General features: G+C 41.4%; 1 protein-coding gene across 16 annotated transcripts in view; it reads right to left on the bottom strand.

Annotated features, from left to right (window-relative positions):
- Positions 1-19,329, bottom strand: part of RAD51B (RAD51 paralog B) — a 680,879-nt gene that overhangs the window by 232,925 nt on the left and 428,625 nt on the right. For all 16 annotated transcript variants that reach the window (XM_050953536.1, XM_050953533.1, XM_050953537.1 and 13 more), the window contains one exon: positions 1,623-1,747. In XM_050953536.1, coding sequence (XP_050809493.1) covers positions 1,623-1,747 — 125 coding nt within the window. The remainder of the gene's footprint in view (positions 1-1,622; positions 1,748-19,329) is intronic.

The following is a 19,329-nucleotide window of genomic DNA, read 5'->3' as shown; positions in this document are numbered from 1 at the left end:
TGGCTGGGACTTATTGGCACGCTGATGATAATAATTATTAATAATTATAATTAACAATTCAAACTGGTTCAAATGTTTTGTTTTTGTTAAACATCTATTCAACTAAAGCATGCAGGAGAAAAGATCTTCATTAAAGATTCAATTAAGGACTAACTGAACACCTTCTACACATTTCCATGAGTCTTCCAGGAATGTCAGGGATGACCAGACTTGATATCCTGATTTTCTCTCAGGTGAAAACAGCAGAATGTTTAGCCTGCTTTGCACATCATAAAGCAGCACTAAACCCAGTCCCCCCACCCCACCAAGTCACATTTAAAATGATCCAGGACACAATTGGCTTCTTTCTACCTTGTACAACATGTCTAGAGGGACCAGAACTCCCTGTAGCACAGAATGTAAAGCAGAACTAGGAAGAACTTAAAGAGCAGCTGTATTCAGAAATGTGTTTCTGTACAAATGACATTGTGGGTTCCGTATTTACTTTTCAATGACTCCAAAGTAAACGTGCCCACTCTATGAGTCAAAAGAGTCTTTTTCTACCCATCTTTGATATAAATTCAACCTGGGATGTGAGACTCCAGTTGAACTTTCTGCCTCACACTGTACATCATCCCCAGTAATAAAGATGATGAAATGAGAACGTCACTGATTATGTGCATGGTAGAATCACTCTTCTGTAGATGTATGGGCCCTGGGAAGCTAGCAGAAGGAATCACTGGTTTGTGGCAGTAAAATCAGAAGCTCTGACTGGCAGACACATAGGGAGCAAATATGAGAAATAAGAAGGTGCAAGTTTTACATAGTCATTTTTCCGACAACACCCTGACTTTAAGGAACAGGAAATCGGTAACATTAGAAAGAGTGGCAGGATCTTTGGAAAGAGTTACAGTGGCGTAATAATGAAACATGCTAAACCAAGAAAGTCCAACCACATAGACGCCCCAAGGGAATAAATTACATCATGAGTTGTGCTGGCCTCTCAAAAAGCAAACATATTATGTCTTGAATCCAAATTTTTCACTGCAAGCAAAAAATTCTACCACACTTCACTGCACATCATATCATTTCTCAGCGAAAATGGTGAGTTCTCTTGCTATTGCTAAAATGCTCCTGGAAAATTTTCGCCATGTTTGCAGTTAAAAGCTATTACTGCAAGTGGAGACAGAAAAATTTCACTTGAAAATGGCTGCAAAAACTGTAAGAGTTTCTATATGAATACTCACAACAGATATTTTGCTCAAGACTTGTAGAAAATCAGAGAGTATACAGAGTGCAGGGCACATGGAGGACTGCCTCGAAGATCACTGAGTGGGAAAGTTCTCAAAGGACAACCCTCCATCTCCAGAACATCAGAAAAGTCATCTCCAAGTCACTCAGAAAACACCACCACTGCTCCAGAACACAGGGTGTCAGAGCACTCAAGGAATGGCCCCCATCCAAAAGAACAGGGTGCTAATGCATTCCATAAACCATAACCCCAAGCACAAGGGGCCAGCGTTCTCAGAGAGCGCTCTCTGAGCCAACGGGACCAGAACTCACAGTGAGCCCATCCCCTAAAGCACAGGTTATGAGGCTCTGGGCTCTCAATTTTTATTGTTTTTTCCTGATAAGTTCCTCACCTGTCTTGTCTGCAAGTCATGATACTGTAGTATGAGCCTGGTGTTGACGCTGTGACTCCATGTGTTCCCCAGTGCTGCTGTCACATAGCCAGGTTCCCTTTCCTTGCTCCCAGAGGCTCCTGAAACTAAAAACAATACAATTTCTGAGTCCAATGTGTCATGCCTGCACCAAGGATGTGTTTCACTGAGGAATCTTTGTCATACGTCTCAGCTCATTCCACAAAGTAAGCATTCATATGAATGTTTGGCTTAAATTTTCAATTGCAGGAACTCTCCACTATTTCTTAAGAATTCCCTGCCTTGTAGGCATAGGTCTGGGGTAAGTCCTTCTCTCACAGAGTACTACCACGGTCTATCATTATATTTCAAAGCAGAGTCTAATTTCCAATGCCTATTACTCTGCTTTTTGAAGTACCTGGTCTTGCACCATTCAGGAGAAGCACTGATAGACTTTCAGGTATTGAGAAAGATATTTGAGACCAATATCGAGACCCAACATTCTGTTTATTATGTGTCAGAACAGGACCATCTCATTCTCTTGGCATCCCCTCCATCCACTTTTCTCTTTAAGCCTATTGCTTCCATGCAGTCCCAACTTCTGCAGGTCTGGAGACAAGGGAGCGGGCCAGGAAAGAGATGTTATTAAAAGGAATCATGAAGGAGGAGCTTTACGGGGCATAACTGTGGAGCCAGGAAAGATAGCAGTCATGTCTCTGATCTCAAAATTAAACCCTACCCCACACTACTAGAAATCTCACACATTCTGTAAAACTTGAGTTAATGTCAGATGTCTCCAAAAACTGAGCCAACTCCTGCCTGAGATACCAGTAATACTAATGAAGTCAATGGAGTTACATCAGAGATGAAACTGCCCCCCTTCCCCCTTACTGGAAGTTAGATTTTGGGGAATCTTCTCATTTGTGTGAACTCTGTACATGCCTTGGGGAAAATGCATTCAGCAAAATCTGTGCTGGTCAGCTATGATGACACAGGCGAAGGCATTTCTAATAATGCAGTGTGACCTGGTTTGCTAACCTACCATTTCACTTGATTTTTCTAATCATGAAATAGGAGACTGGTCCATCTATAATGCTGGCAGAAGCCCCAGTTCTTTTTCTTTTGAATACCACATGCTCTGTACAAGATGGAGAGATAGATGGTTGATCTGTTTTTACTCCAAGTGGTACCTCAACAAATCAAAATAGGGACAAATTGAAGAGAATTCAGAGAAATGCAACAAAAATGATTAAAGGGGGTAGGAAGAGACTGATGTATGAGTAGAGAGGTGAATTTTTGAGATAGTCCAAGAGAATATAACTAAGAATATTCGACTGAGGATGAGTAAAAGGAAAATTATATTGAATGACACGAAACTTCCTGACAGATTTATTACACTGTGAAAGAGTTTCCTAAGGACAGCAGTGAAATCCTGATCACTTGAGCCAGTTAAAACAAGACTGGACAAAACCCTGGAGAATATACTGTAGGGAGAAATCCTACCCTTGCCATCAGGCCATATTATCGAAGTCTTTTCTTTCTTCAGCTTCTAAATGGGTATGAACAAACAGTTAAAACTTTCTTAGTGTTTAAACGTGTTCTCAAGCATGGAGCAGAAAGACCTACTTCACGTGGCCATACAGCATGTCATATTTCAAATTGGGAAACAGAAGTTGGATTGAGAAAAAAAGAGGGTTTTTTTTACTTGCTCTCCACCCAAGAGTCCAGAATAGCTGGACGTTTCTGTTAAAACAATCAACAGTGAAATAGTTAATGTGGACATTGAATTTGTAACCAGTAGGGTTTTGAATTAATACTTCACTGAGGTGAAAAGGGAAGTTTATACCTCAACAACTAGAATTACTGTTTCAGGCTGTCTGCAGACTCAGGACCAGAGCCATCAGCATTTTCACATGTGAAAGGCTTTCTTCACAGCTATATGGGACAGAAATGTTGTTGTTGTTGGGTTTTTTTTTTTAAACTTAGAACTTGTGCTTTGGAAAAAGTGGTGAGGCCACCAGAAAAGTATTAATAAAGAGTAATTGCCAGTAACTTGTAAGGTTGCCCCTAAGGTTGGTAACTTGCAAATGATGGTAAATATATAAAGTCTGTTGTGCACTAGTACGTTTTGAGCCAGAAGGATATGTAGTCCATCCTAGCTAATCCACAGCCCATGTAAATCAATGGTTTAAGTTAATATTCTAAGACATAGGGGGTTTTGAATCAGGCTCTAAAACATTTGAAACCACATTTATAAGTTTTCTTATCAAAGGCAGTGGTTAAGTATGAGCTTATACTCTGAATTACTTCTCTCATTGTATCCAAACATTACATCTTACTCCTGTACCCAAGCACTTTCCCAGAACATTAAATTATCTGGTTTGAAGACAGTTCACAGTAGCACTATCCTGCTCTGAGGATCACTTTTCTTTAGGCTGATACATGTCAAGTTTTCACATAGATAAATACCTCCAGAAGCAGCAGCAACAGCAACAGCAAATGGGAAGCTGCAGTATCAGGAATGCAGTTCGGTTAGTCTAACCAATCTGTATTGAAAAGGCAGATGTGCTGACAATAACATCTTCTCTTTCTACCTCTCCAGTACAGTCTACCAGCTGCATGATGGAATATGGTCTAATGTTTGGAGCCATGGACAAAGAGGTCTGAGTTCATTACCCAGCTATACCACTCACTGACCCTTTTGGTGACAGTGAGCAAGTTATTTACTGCAATTCATTAAGGTTTGCAAAGTGCTTAGACTCGACATCATTGGACAGAATACTCTATATTAGGCCAAAATGTATTACATTATTATTAGAACAGACTTGATGAGAATGAGAGTAAAAAGAGGGAGCCTTAAGATTTTCCATACCACTCATAGCCATGTGGCATAAGGTGGAGGCCTGCATCCAAACTGTATTGTCCTCTTTTTTTTTTTTTTTTTTTTAAATCACAGCTAGAAATGGGCAAGGATCACAAAGTTTAGGCAGCAGTCACATGTGGGTTTTGGATTGGCCTGTTAGAGTGAAAGGGGCTACCCATGAAGTTCAGAGATGAACTCTCCAAAGTTCTTTGCCTATAATATTAGCTTTTATGTGATAGAACATCTTGACATTTCAATGTAGACAGTAAGGCTGGGCTGGGCAATGAAATAGTTAAATGTCTAGGGTCCGAGTAGAGGAGAAAACACACCATTACTCTCCCTGATCCTGCATTTCTTGCAGACCCAAAACTCCCATTGATGCCAACAGGAGCTCTGAAGGTGCAAGGAGGGCAGGACCAGGTTCACGGCAGTTTAAAAGAAGGCAGGCAAGTTAATTGCTGTAGCCTCTTCATTTTTTAAAGGAAAAAGCCTGTTGTACCAGGCTGTGTCAGCACCTGTCAGGAAGGAGACTGTTTGTATGACCCACTTTCCAACAAATCTTCTTCCATGAAGTTATTCAAATTTATGACTCTGGTGCAAAGTGGTATTAAAGCTGGAGGAAATTTACAGTGCAGAACTTTTACAGGGTGAAAAGGAATGCTTTGCAGAAAAGGTTTCCATTTTAAAGAGATACTGTAGGTCTGCTGCAGACTTATATATTAGGCAACAAACAGGATGAAAAACTAGCAAGTGAGGAGCTGAGTCGAGGTGGGAAACAGAGCCAGCTTTGCAGGGAAGTTCAAGGATGGCGAGACTAGATATTCTCTCCCTCCTCCCTGTGCCAAACACCAGAAGACAGCAGATGTTTCAGAGGCAGGAAATAGGAAATGGAAGGAAAATGGATTAAAATTGAAATGCACTGTTAAAAAAATTCTTATCTTTTCTATTATCTCAAAAGCTATTTGATCATTAATGAGCTCATGAAAGGAGGTGCACAAAAGTTACTATGTTCATAAAAACATCCCTTTCCTGCACTCTCTGCCTCTCCATCCCATCTCCAGTAGTTTCATATCTGGAGATATTTTATACCACATCATTCTGCAGCTGGGCTCAAAGACACCAACAAGCTCACAGACGAGAGTCAGGTAATAGAACATAGGTTGCCGTTTTGACTCTAGGTTACTGATTCCAATCCAGGTCGAGTTCCTGTCTATTGTTTGTTCAGTAACATATACGAAAGGAGATGCAAGTATCAGTCCACATCACAAAATCCCAATGGCAACTGGTACTAACTGACCGCCTTGTTGGCAACATCAACAGGAAGGCCAAGGACTGAACGAGAATAAAGAATGTTCTGTCTTCTCCTCCACAAAAAATGGTCCCTCCAGGTCAGGAGTAAGGTACATTGACAAGGGGCTGTAACTGTTCTGGAGCGCAAGTGCATGGTAGGATAATTTCTGTCCATAAAAAAACTGGCTGGGTCACACTTACCTGCTGCCACAAGTGAAAACAAAGCCTTTTGTGGCTAAAATCAAACACAAAGTTAATGGCTTTCCACAGCCAGAGGAAAAATTAAACAAAGGAATAAATTCAAAGTGCAATCCAAAATGCTGCTTCCACCAAGAAGAGGCATGCACAGCTGAAATAAGATGAGGCTTTGTTGTCCTAAAAAGTTTCAGTTGTGCATGCATCAGTCTTCATGCAATGACACCTGGTGCTAGTTATAACCCAAGTCCAAGATGTATTTAGGAGCTTTGCTTTTTCTATCAACTAAACAAAAAAAAAACAAACCCAAACCTACAAGCATCTCTCACTTCCCTACACAACAGGTATACGCTGCAGACTGGATTAACTTGGTGCGGTTTGTGAAATCACCCTCCCATTTTTCTGTGCTGCTGGTAGTAGGAATACAGCCATGCACTGAATCAGAGGTTGCTCCCTCATGCCTGGCCCCAGTGAAAGGCCAGCATAGATAGATTCACAGGGTCCCCCTTCACCCTTAATGGGGAGGGAGCCATAACGTTGGATCTTTTTTTTATGTAACCAAGAAATATGATTGTTGCAGGGAAGGTTGGAGAGGAAGGTAGCCATGAAAGGCCATCAGACTAATGCACTGGCCCATGTTATGGAAATGTTTTAGAAGTACTAGAGCTAATGTTTTTTAAACAAAGAAATAAGGCTTCTTGCACCCAGAATCTTTAAATACAGAAGCTTTAAGGTTCCCTGCAGCCAGAGTCTAAATGTACTCTTGAATTAAAGATAATCTGTCCCTTGCCAGTTCAACTTCTCAGAGCAACTGCATTCCACCCTTCCCCAATTTTTACGCAAGTTCTTATGCTTCCTGAAGGGAGAATCCCCACCAGCTGTGACCAACTCCATTGCCAGGCTATTCTGCATTCTCTGCATGAAGTCAAACCCGCAGCAACTGGGTTTAAAATATTTCCCCACCACACGTGACAAGGGGTCTATACACATCACACTGAAGTAAACAGAGGAAAATGGTCTCCAAAGTAGTCAATTCTGTCATCTTTCAGCAACAGCATGTTCACTAACAATAAAAACTTTGAAAAGCACAGAGAAAATATTTATAAATCAATTAATATTCTGAGCTGAACAAAAAGGGCACGTTCTTAAATAAGAATGAAAGTACTTTCCCTCTGTGCTCAGACAGTGTGGGTGTCTCAGGCAGGAGCTGTGGTTCACTGACAGAGCATAAAAAGACCACTGCTCTTCACCTGTACTTTACTTAGCTTGGCTTTTTTGTGCAGATCTCTAATGACACCAGAAGAAGCTATTTCCCCCCCACCAGCTTGACCCTATTCAAAAAGTATAGGTATAAAAATATCTAACAGTGGAAAAACCCATTATCCAATAAAAAGCCACAAGACAAGCTTCTATATGACATCATTAACCACACTGCCCTTCTACCGCCCACTCCCGTCCTCTGCCATTTTAAGTTCTTTCCTTTGCAGTATGTTCATTAGTCAGGACAGGAGTTTGACTGCCTTGCCGTCCAGTAGTGATGATCTCATTCTCTGAGTTGGCTGGCCAAGGTGCATTCCGTACCCTTTATGTGACATACTCTCCTCTGCCAGTCCACACGGAACTAATAGGCAGTGGGTGGGAGGCAAAGACCGACAAACTCACATGCCAGCCCCGTAAGCATAAATCACAGACACCGATATAAAAAAACCTACCCTTTCCACACCCCTAGCTCATAGTGTAGACATTGCCCTCAACTGAGGTTTAAGACTCTGTCTGCTCTTGCTGATTATTGCCCACCTAAAGTCATAATCCTCTGTAGAGAACAAGGGAAGAGAAATAAAAATAAGTGATAGGCCAGCAGTATTGTTTATGAATAGAATATATTTCAATATTTTCTGTAAGAGATCCAAGGATCTTTAGAAATAAGTTGGGACCTCCATTCAGTATCAGGATATGGGATGGGTCTTCCAGAGAATAAGACAAATGCTGTTTTGTTGTTAATTTCATGCTTCTTGATGCTGGCCAGCATGTCCATTATCATCAATATGTTTTGAATTAGGGAATCTCAACCCCTGGCATCAATGGGTTCATGTTGATTCCATTTTGTTTTGAAAGTCAGTGAAAGAGCGAATGCTCAAGCCAGTACTGAGGCTCCTGTCTGCTGACTTGAAAATGGAATTGAGGTTAAGAAAGAAGAGAATCCAGCTGGTCTGACTTCTTGCCAGACAATCCACCAGCCCTGAACAAAACGGTCAGCTCTGAGGAGCTCAGCGGAGGAGGAAAGACAGCTGGTGGTTTACAGCACCTGAAACAGGCCCAGATCTGGAGAGTGCAGAGAGTCATGATACTAGGGAGTTGATGGTTTCTTTTCATCACTTCAAACCTTTTGCTTCTGTAGTTTGGCAATAAATCAAACTGATCAGCTTCCAGCACTCCAGTATTCCCACATTTCTAATGGATGCTTGCAATCAGAAGTACTTGGGTAGGTGATGTGGTGAGGGTGAATCCCAGAGGACACAGTAGAGTTGTATAACCAAGGATAAACTGTTTACACACTAACTCACCCTCTCCTCCTGGTCTTTCTATGAATAGGCTTGAGAAATTCTCACTCTTTTTTTCTAATATTCCAATGATTTGCAACATTATTTCTTCAATGACCACTGCTTACCCTCCCACACTGTAAGTTTCTCCTTCCTTTCCTTTGTTGTTGCCGAGATCTTCCTGACATCATCCTGACCCCTAAAAAACAAACCCCCTCTCCTGTCCCATCATTTAACCCTGTTTTTCCAATAGCAAATCATTCCAACAGCAAAAACATTTCCCAGTTGTGCACACTCTTCAGAAAAAGAGTCAGAATTTTGTCTTGGCTACACATACCCTGGGCACACAGATCCAAAATGATCCTTGTCCAAGCAGGGCATCTGGCAAAACTAAGGCCCTGTGAACTGGAGAATGCTTTTAATTATCATCTAATCAATCATACTACAAATTACTGCTGTTTTTTTTTTAAACACCTCCCCACCCCGGGGAAGTGGACAGATCATGATAATAATCAGAGTGCATGTAGGGGTGAGGGCATAAAATGCTAGAATTAATGTGCTCATGTCCCTTAAAGCTAGAATAAAGAAAGGAGATTTAGTACTGATCTATCAAGACAACTGCAAGCTCCCTGGCACACTGTCCTGAAGAACCACAGTGTACAGCATTTGATGTTTCCATGTTGGTTAATCTCAGCTGCTCAACTGCATCAACCTCTCCTAGTGCTTACCTGTCATCTGGATGCCCCTCTTCTCAACTTCCCAAGCTAAAACCAAAAGAGCCTGCTGCAAATCTCCTCCCTGACAAGGAAAAAAGGTAGCTTGAAGTTTGGAAGCCTATGTGTCTATTGTCCCAGTAAAGTGGAAAAGGAGGAGGGATAGTCAAAACAAAAAACTTGCCTGGGGGGGAATGCAGAGAAGAGGGAGAGAAATTTTGAAATGGCATAACCGTAAGGAGTCCTACAGGATGCTACTCACTACTCCATGGGCATCTCATGAAGCCCTAGTGTAGGACTTATAACTCCTAGATTTATATTTTTTCATGAATTATATTCTGGTGAAAAGGCAGTGTATTGGGAGCCCTAGAATCCAAAGTCCTCTTTTTATCCACAGAACTGGTATAGCGCAGGCAGTGGCAGTGCAAACTGTCCATGCACCAATTTGCCATTGAAACTCAAGTTTCATATGAAAGGCTGTGAGTGGAGTCCAGTCTCCATTGTACGTTGACTCCTTGGCTTCTCTGTCAAGATGCCCTACAAGAGGGCCAATTAGTGCCAACTGTGATAAGGGTGTTTCTGACAAGGCCATCTGTCTCCTTGGGAGCAGACTGAGACTTCCTCAACTCATTTAATATAGGCTAACAAAAATTCACCAGCTAGTATAATTTCTGATTATTGTTAACTGAGCTGGAGTTCAACCTGCAATTTAAATCAGTCATTCACCCCAAATTGGGGACTATTTCAGCAGTATTCTACCTTTGTAATTACTTTCAAATGTCAATGAGCAACAATTTCTGATAGCCTAAGTTTAAACATTCTCTAATAAAACAACACTACTCTTGACAACAAAGGCTCAATTATTTTAAAAGACAACAGTAAATTGCACATGAAAGATGTGCAGTTCTCCATGCAAAGCAGGCAAAGTGTCTCTTTTTGCATTACAACCTCTCGCACACCTCTGAAAGTGCAGCCCTAAATGTTTTCAGAACTACTCACATAATTCAGAATTAGAAAAATTACTGCTGGGCTTAAATAATAAGAAAAATCACAGATGGGAATGAGCTGTAAAGTTTGGAACAAGATCCAAACTCTTCCCAAAATAAGGGTTGATTGGACCTGGAGTTTCTCTCCAGTCCACAACCTGAAGGCAGGAGTAAGCCAGACATTTTGGGTCCAGAGTAGTATGCTTGCATATTAGGAGGTCTTCACCTTTGGAATTTGGAATTTTTCCATAATATCCATCACAAAAACTATATTAAGAGAATGTTATAATTGCACAATTAAGAACTTAAAAATCAGGAAACATTAAAGGTAAGGTTACATTTGTAATTTTAAATATGTCCCTTGTGTGTATGAAGAATGATAGTCTTTATTTCTCAAAAAAAGTAACATCAGCCTTAACTGTAGAATTTACTATCTTTTGAGTACTTAACCCTGAACATAAATATTCTCAAACACAGTTTTTGACAGAATGTCTTAGGTTTAAAAAAATGATAGAAAAAATCCAAATGCAGAACGATTTATTTAGGCATTCCATTAATGGCCTATCCCATGCATTGTAGGAGGTCTGAAGGAAGGAACCTGCAAAGCTTGTCAGCTGGGCAGTTTTTATCTTATGGGATACACATTAAGGGATCCAGTGGGTCCCTGCAGAACTTTGTCTCATTCATTGAGCACCCTAACTAAATTTTTTATTGCACAGCTTTGTAGTCACACATATATGGCCTCCTTTAGCTGCACACTTTACAAGATTAGTAAGAAAACACTGTAAATTATATTACATATGTACAGACTGTAAATGACTCATGGGTCTTAATTCACTCATTTACAAAGCGGAATGTGTATTTTTTCAAAAGGAAGATGAAGGAGGATGGTCTTGTCGTTAAGATAGACTGGGACTAAGGGGTTCTGGACTCAATTCCTATCACAGACTTGCCAGAGGAACTTGAGCAAGTCACTTCATCTCTCTGTGACTTAGGTCCCCATCTATAAAATGGGAACGATAGTGCTGCCTTTTCCCATCCTGTCATGTTTGTATAGACTGTAAGCTGGTCGGTGCAGGGGTGGTCATCTCTTTGTACAGCGCCTAGCACAATGGAGGCATTATAACAACAGTCATTCTCAAAAAGAGATGAATCACTTTTATCTCAAATCTACCAAATCAATTAATCTTTGGACAGAGCCTAAGCCTGGAAATTTTCAACCTGAAAAGGTGAGTGTTTCACTGACTGAGCACAGAGAGCTAGAATGGAAATGTTGATATGGCTTTAATTTCCATTCCTGTTATATCCCAGGGCATGGCAAGTATTTAACTGCACACTGCAGCATACGCCAAAGAAAGACCCATGGCTGCCTGGAAGAGAGCAGTTCATCTCAGTATGAACACAAACTGCTCATTCGACTGCACTGAACTCCACTCTCCTGAGGTGTATTACATTTTTAAAAAGTCAGTGAAATAAAAAGTTACAAAATGTCACTTTTAAAACTCGACTCATAGGAGGGCTAAAGCCCCAAGAGGCCAGTCTGAGCCAGAAAAACTTTTTTTCCCCAAACAGAAGAGGGGAGGGGGCACAGAGAGCAAGAGAGAGAGCCAGGGAGTGAAGAATTGCTGGTTTCAAATAGCAACATTGTCCAAGGGGTGAAAGGGAACAGATGGCCATAGAGAATGCAGCCTCAAAGCTCTGAAGAAAAGGGCTATATTGACAGATCTTGCTGTTTCCCATTCAAGCATGAACACCCTGGCATGGAGAGTTAAGACGATACAAGGAACGACCTCTGTTCCCAGCAACTCGCTATGGGCAACTGGCCTCTGAAGCTCTCTGAGAAAAACAACACCAGAGAGAGAGAGAGACAGACAAACAGATATGGCAACAAGCCCAGGTTTCAGCCACAAGAAAAAAAAAACCAACAACCAAGAAACAAAAAACAAACAAAAAACCCCAGAAGGGCTAGAAACAGCTGCTTTTTCCTGGCTCCAGTGCAAAGCATTAGAAGGAACATTTCCAGCTTTTCTCATCTTCCTTTTCAGAGCAAGGTTTTTTGGAGAGGTCAGTCTCAAGCTGCTAGTCTTTGCCCTGATTTGAGGTGAAAAAAAGGACAGATCAGAACTTGTCTTGCTCAATGAAACCTGCTTCCTTTAATCACAAGGCCCTCCCCTCCAGCTAATTCACAGCAACTTTATAAATATTTAAGTGCAAAGCAATAATGTTAATGCTTAAGTTTTGCATGCAAAAATGCTGGGAAATTTCAAGTGGTGGCTCCCACACTAAGTGTAACTGCATCCCTTGTTCAGTGAGTGGAATTTGCTTTCATAGCACTCAGCAATTGCGCCATCATATATAAAAGCAGAAAGAGTTACACTCACTGTGGGAAACATAGCTAATAATGTCCTGTCCTTTGTATGTGGCAATTCTTAATTATAATATTGCACTAGCAGTTGCTTTCATTTAATGACACTGTGCATTTAATATTAGAGAGTGACCTGAGATAGGAAATTCAGCTCCCATCCACACCAAAAATTCAGAGAGAGGCCTAAGCCATAAAGTTTAAATCCATATGCAGACTTGAACTTACCCAAAGTTTGAGGGGGTGTAGGGTGAATCTGCATTTCTAATATGAATTTCTCTCTCATTTATATAACACCTGATATTTTTCATACCAGTGTATAAATATTAACCAATAAATCCTCATGATTCACTCTTGAGGCAGGGAAGTAAGCAAGCATCATCCCAAATTAAATTTCCTTCTTTGCAATAATAAATAAAGGGAAAAGATAATAGAGAAATTGTGGGCGATCACATACCAAATGTCACAGCAAGTGCTGTGTACAGCAAGTGCTGCACAAATCACTTATCCTGTCTCTCCATCTGTGAAATGGGAGTTATAATATTGACTATACATTAAAGGGGTGTGGAAAGGGACACTTCAATAAAATATACAAAGCACTTTGAGATCCTTGGTTGTACAGCACCATAGAAATTATTGTTTAAATTATGTTCTTCTACAGGATATCTGCACAGTGCTACATTCACTTTGCTAGAAGTGATAGACCTATCAGTTATTAATGTGTGACTCTGAATAAATGTTATTTGGTAAAAACAGTGAAACATTAAAAGTAAAAATATACATTATTTAGATTAAACCAAACAAAATCCAATCAATTTTTAATCATTAGTTTCTTTAGAATGCAAAGCCCAAGAGCACAATTATTAAATGATCATTTCAAATGCTGATTGGCTAAATATGAATAGTTGATCAGTCAATTTGCCAGCCTTCCCTAAGCGTCCCTGCATAACGGCTGTATTCAATAGCTCTCATTGTTTTATTTTGGTTGTGTGTGTCTTTGTTTTACTCGTGCTGATGCAGGGACCAACATTCGCAAACTGGATCTGTCTTTCAAATTTCAGGACAGGTGGCTCCCCAGTATATTCCCACACATTCCAAGTATTTTTAAATGTTCCACATCTGTTGTTTAAAACAATTTAAGTTCTCTGCAAGAACCGTGGGAGATAAAAATGTAAGATATATATAACATGTTAAATGACCTCTTATGCCACACATGAGTTCTGTGTCATTTCCACAAGAAGATAGATATCATAAAAGAACTCACCCATCATTTATTATGCTGTATAGTTTCTGAAAATTCCTACAGAGCAGCAGACAGCATGAGTCACCTTGTGACAATGATCACATATATGTCCATGATCACTGTCATAAGACAACTTTTTATGTTGTCTGCTTCTCTATTGAAAATTTTAGGAATGTATATATGCCGTACAAAGTGCTTTACAAACTTTATTGACTGAACAAACTACAGTATATGTAAGTATATACATGTTCTGGGTAGGATTTTTCAAAGATACTCAATGTTGGTCTAACTCTGTTCCCATTAAAGTCAATGGTAACACACACACACACACACCCAATGAAACAGAGCCACTACTCAATATTTGAGGACAAGAAGTAAGAGTACCAGGTCTATTGGAACTGCTAGCCTAACAGGAGATGGAACACAACTGCCCAAGCTGGAACTGGACTAGAGTGTGAGTGCTAACACTTCTACCCTTGTAATCAGTGTCAGGAGTAATCATGACCTTGGTTTTATGTCTCACTATCGAAAACTTCTCCTCCAGCATCACAGTGCCCCTTAATAATACTGGGTTATGGGTTCAGTACAGATTCAGAGGGAAGAATGCCACCATTTACTGAATAACCAACACCCTTTCCTGCAGTATACTGGATTTTCCATGAATGGCTCCCAACCAAGTACTCAACCAGTCTGACAACCTACTTAGCGTGTGAGATCTGACATCCAGTTCTGTGATGGACTAGCAACACTAAGATTATGTCTGTGGCTATGCAATATAGACAGACATTTCAAACGAACATTCTAACTATTTTTATAACACAGAAGCAAGCAACTATGTGCTACACGGAAACGTTATCTTTGGGTTCTGGGTGAGTGACCCAAGCGTGGCTTGCCTGATTTGTCTACACAGAAAGTTACTGCACAGCAAACTAGGGTGTGACTCTACAGTGCACTAGCTTGCTGTGCAGAAATTAACCAGGTGGACACTGGTACAGACAAAGTCCTGGGACTTTCACTGAGCTATAGCAGTGTTAAGCTGCACTCAGGAGTTTCATTGTGTTGAAGCAGTGTTAAGCCACACTCTGGGAATTTCACTGCACTGCAGCAGGGTCCACACAGGATGCTGCTGCACGGAAAGCTAGTGCAGAGCTTCCAAGCTTTAAAGACTGAAGGGCCACTGAAAAGTCACACTCAAAATGACACAAATGTATTCAACTACTATTTGTTCACATTTTGTTCTGCATAGTGGTTTACCAGCCTTAAATAATTTTTTGGAGGAAAATCAGTACATTCAAAGGAACTCAAATTGTGGGGTCCAGTCAAGCTCCTGCTACTAAAATCTTGGACATGAGAGTATATTTTCCAGACCTTTGAACTGTATTGTAATTTTTTAAATATATACTTAGATAAAACGTAGTATCTTTTCATGGGAGAAAACATCCTTCTGACTCCTATGCTGTATGTACAATAAATTAATATGAGGAAAGTCATGAAGTCTATTTCAGAATCTGTATGTGCATGATCTGTGTATATACAATATTAATGAACTGATGCTGCATTTAAAGAGACACTGGAGAGGATGCTAGGCCTTCAAACTGACCTATTTTCACTACAGTTCATTCTACAACTTTTTATACACATACTTGTTATTTCTTTAGATCTGCGTTTCTACAGCACCCAGCACAACAGGGCCCAAATCCTGATTTTGGGATCTTTTGGTGCTACCAGAATATAAATATTTTCTATCAGGGCTTTGGAGCGGAGCCCAGAGCTGGAGCGCGGAGCAGCTCCGGAGCAGTGGAGCTGCAGGTTTTTGTCTGGAACTGGAGCGGAGTCGGAGCACAGCTTCAAAGCCCTGTTTTCTATTATATATTGGGCGTGTCTATGTACTGAAGAGAGATTTTTTAGATTGACAGATGTGCAGGGATCACGGCAGAGAGTGCTTGCAAACAACAGTATGCTAAATGAATTTCTGTTGACATATTTCTGTAAATTGCACCCATGTTAGATGTAGCAAAAGGTAACCCTGGACGTGACATGCCTTTCCATGAGTGATTCCCCTGGAATCAGCCCCTGCTGAAATAGCAGAGGCTCTCAGGGCTGCTGCCAGAGGCAGGAGGCCCTGAACTTCCACACTGCTCTTCCAGCACCAAAGGCAGCACAGCTCAGAGGAAGCCACCTTACCAAGTACTTCACTGCCACTCTCTACCTTTGCAGGTAGGAGCATTCACAGTATAAAGGGGGAACCTGGATAAGGGCTCAATTCTCCAACCTTTACAACAGATAAGCAGCAGTTACCTACATGAGTAGCTGCAGATTCAACCTGTGGGGCTGCAGCGACTCAGAATGGGTGCCCTGTGGGCCAGGTGTGGGAACAATAACAGAATGTCCAAAAAGGACTTCTGAGGATTCAAGCAGAAGAGGAGGGTAAGCCACAGAGTGTGTACTATCTCAGCCTAGATCCACTGAGTTCTGCTATATTCTGTTCAGAGGCAGAGGGTGACATGGGGGGTGAGGGCTGTTGGTTAAGGGTGAGATAAGTACATGGGCGGCTCCAGGTATTTTGCAGCCCCAAGCACGGCAGGCAGGCTGCCTTCGACAGCTTGCCTGCGGGAGGTCCCCAGTCCTGCGGATTTGGCGGCACGCCTGCAGGAGGTCCGCCAAAGCTGCGGGACCAGCGGATCCTCCGCAGGCATGCCGCCAAAGGCAACCTGCCTGCCGCCCTTGCGGCGACCGGCAGAGCGCCCCCCATGGCTTGCCGCCCCAGGCACTTGCTTGGCGTGCTGGTGCGTGGAGCCGTCCCTGGATAAGTACCCATTTCACAAGAAAGGTGTGTTTTTATGGGGTTTGTCACAATACTTAGGAAAGAACACACTGGTTGTTTGAAAAGTTCTGGCTTGAAAAATGCTTTTGAAATACCGTATTTTGTCATTCTCATCTGCACCCCCCAAACTGGTGCTTTTGAAATAGTCCCAGCTCTGATTAAATGTTGATTTTTCCCTAAAAAACAGAAAACCCTCACAACCATGCAACCAAAACAGGTACTTTTTTTTTTTTAAAGGAAAAATCAACATTTGGTTAGAGAGAGTTTGCTTGGACCTGGGCCTATTATACTCTCAGTCTGTTTTAGATGACTGGGCAAACAAAGGTTAGTGGATAAAAAGGACTGTCTGGGCAGCTATCAGAGGACATCACACATTTGTAATATTCTGGCAGTCCCTTTGGTCTATCTTCTCCTGGATTTGCTATGGTAACCAAGTGGATATGCTCACTTACCCCTCTCCCAATGATCAGTACACATTTTAAAAAACGATGAGAGGGACAGTGGGGTGTAGGTAGATGGTCAAGTGAGTGAATATTTGTGCTCCTGTATGTCAGACAATTAGCGCTATTGAGAAGCCACATCCTATTTATCCACAAGGCCAGATGTGGCACATGTAGCTCTGAAGCGAGTTTCCTTGTGCCTGCTCTGCCAAAGATTTCGCCCCTGACCTGGGGGACATTCTCTCTGGAAGGCGAGATGTGATACAGTTTCTAGGCTTGGCTCAGTTCCTGGAGCTGGCAAATGTGACACGCTGTATGTGATGCTTTTGTGAGGAATCAGTCTTAAAGCTTGGGAAGGGTGAGACTGTCTGAAATTTTGAGACCCGTTCTCATTTTATTAGGGACTACATTTTAACAGAGGGTCTGAGGAGGAGAGTCCCAGAGGTACTAGGCTATACTATTATTTTAAAGTCCCCATTCCTGTATTAAAAAAAAAAAAATAGCCCTCTGTATACAGGCTGTAAGAATGTGAATGTTCCTCTGCTTCTCAGGCATAGCAGAACTTTCTACTATAAGGGTAAAGCTCATCTCTGCAGGAGACAGAGCTTTCCGAGCGCCGAGTCCAAGACTGTGGAACAACTCATACAGGAACTAAGGACCTTCACAAACCTCGTCACCTTCTGCACCAAATGGAAGGAGCATTTCTCTAACAAGAACAGAGAAAAGTGTACATTTAAAACACAAAATAAAACACCACGCTCCACCCACAATTCTCCTCCAGGGGAAAGGGTGAGAGAGAGAATGAACCACACATTACAGATGTTAATCACTTTGCTTAATTGCATTCAGATACTATGCAATGAGGATGAGATTGGAAGCCTATCAAATAGAATCAAATCAAATCAAATCAAATCAAATCAAACTAACCTATCTGGAAGCTGTGGAGTGTGTTGAAAAGTGTTTGTGTTTAGGTAAATGAAGGGTGACAACCGAGGCTGCCAGGAAACACTGCATTATGCCATTCTAACCTAGAGCAACTGCAGTCTGAAGCCCTTTACAATGTAATACGCTGTTTTATTGTACTACTCCAAGAATTAGAATGGCTACTTGGCCACCCCTGATTTCAGTAGTACCTTGAAAAGGCTGTTGCTGAAGTTGCTATTGTCCTGAACCATTTCCTAGTAGTATGACACGCCTCTATCTTTACAATACTGATGTTCTACATACTCCTGGTAAGTTTTCAAGAGCTGAAAACAGAGTTGACAAACTGAGCTGTACATGTGATGGCCTGAGGCAACTAAAGTGGGGAGATCTCCAGAATGAGATGATGGCCAGAAGTGTAATCACGGATTGCTGGTGTAATCTGGGGCATTCTACATAATACACTCACTGGAGAAAGCAGCATCTTACCCACCCCCAAATGCTTAGCAGAAGCAGTGACCTCATCATTCTTTCTTGGCATGAGTAACACCATCTGACTTCTTGTTTCTACAAAGGAGCACTATGGCCATGTTCATGTTGTGTCCTGTGCCTAAAGAGTAACACAATGGCAAGAACACATATTTGACATGGTCAGAATGGGTACTGCTATACTACCTCTGCAGCTGTCTGACCTGCCTTATGCAGTACGTTCTGTTAAAACACTCAAAATTCTTCACGCTGGCCAGAACTATATAATGAAATAACTTGAGCAAAAAGGGAGTGGCACAGTCCCGGCGGAATCCCAAGTATGCTTTCCAAGTGGAACTCATGGCATGATACTGAGCCAACAACATGAGCAAGTACCTGAGAAAAATCACAGATAAAAAGTAGAACTCCAATATTTACTCCATTGGCACAAAGCCAACTGAGGGATGAAGGTAATACCAAATTCAGATGTATGAGCAAAATCTTACTATGGATGAGGGATATATCTTAGTTTTCCCTTTGAGGAACCCTATTTCCAATCGCCCTGATCAAAGCTCTCAAAAAAGATATTAATATTGATAGACAGTTACAATTTAACAGCTGTGAGGTGGCTTAGGTGAGATAACTTTGGGGTTTCAGTCTGCTTCCTGGAGGTATATGTCCACATTGCAAAAACTACTACCACGCATAGCTTCATGTTGGCAGTCTCAACAAAGAGGCCAAGGTTTGAATTCTCCCAGTCTTACACTTCTCTCTCTCTGTTTGCCCTCCTATCTTTTGTCCGTCTTGTCTGTTTAGGCCCCAAACTCCTCCTCCCCAAGTTTCTCCTAGCCTCCTTCTCAACCAA

This window comes from Gopherus flavomarginatus, chromosome 5, assembly GCF_025201925.1.
Source record: "Gopherus flavomarginatus isolate rGopFla2 chromosome 5, rGopFla2.mat.asm, whole genome shotgun sequence".
Classification (NCBI taxonomy): domain Eukaryota; kingdom Metazoa; phylum Chordata; order Testudines; family Testudinidae; genus Gopherus; species Gopherus flavomarginatus.
The sequence above is the reverse complement of the archived record's forward strand: the minus strand, read 5'-3'. Positions and strand labels throughout refer to the sequence as shown.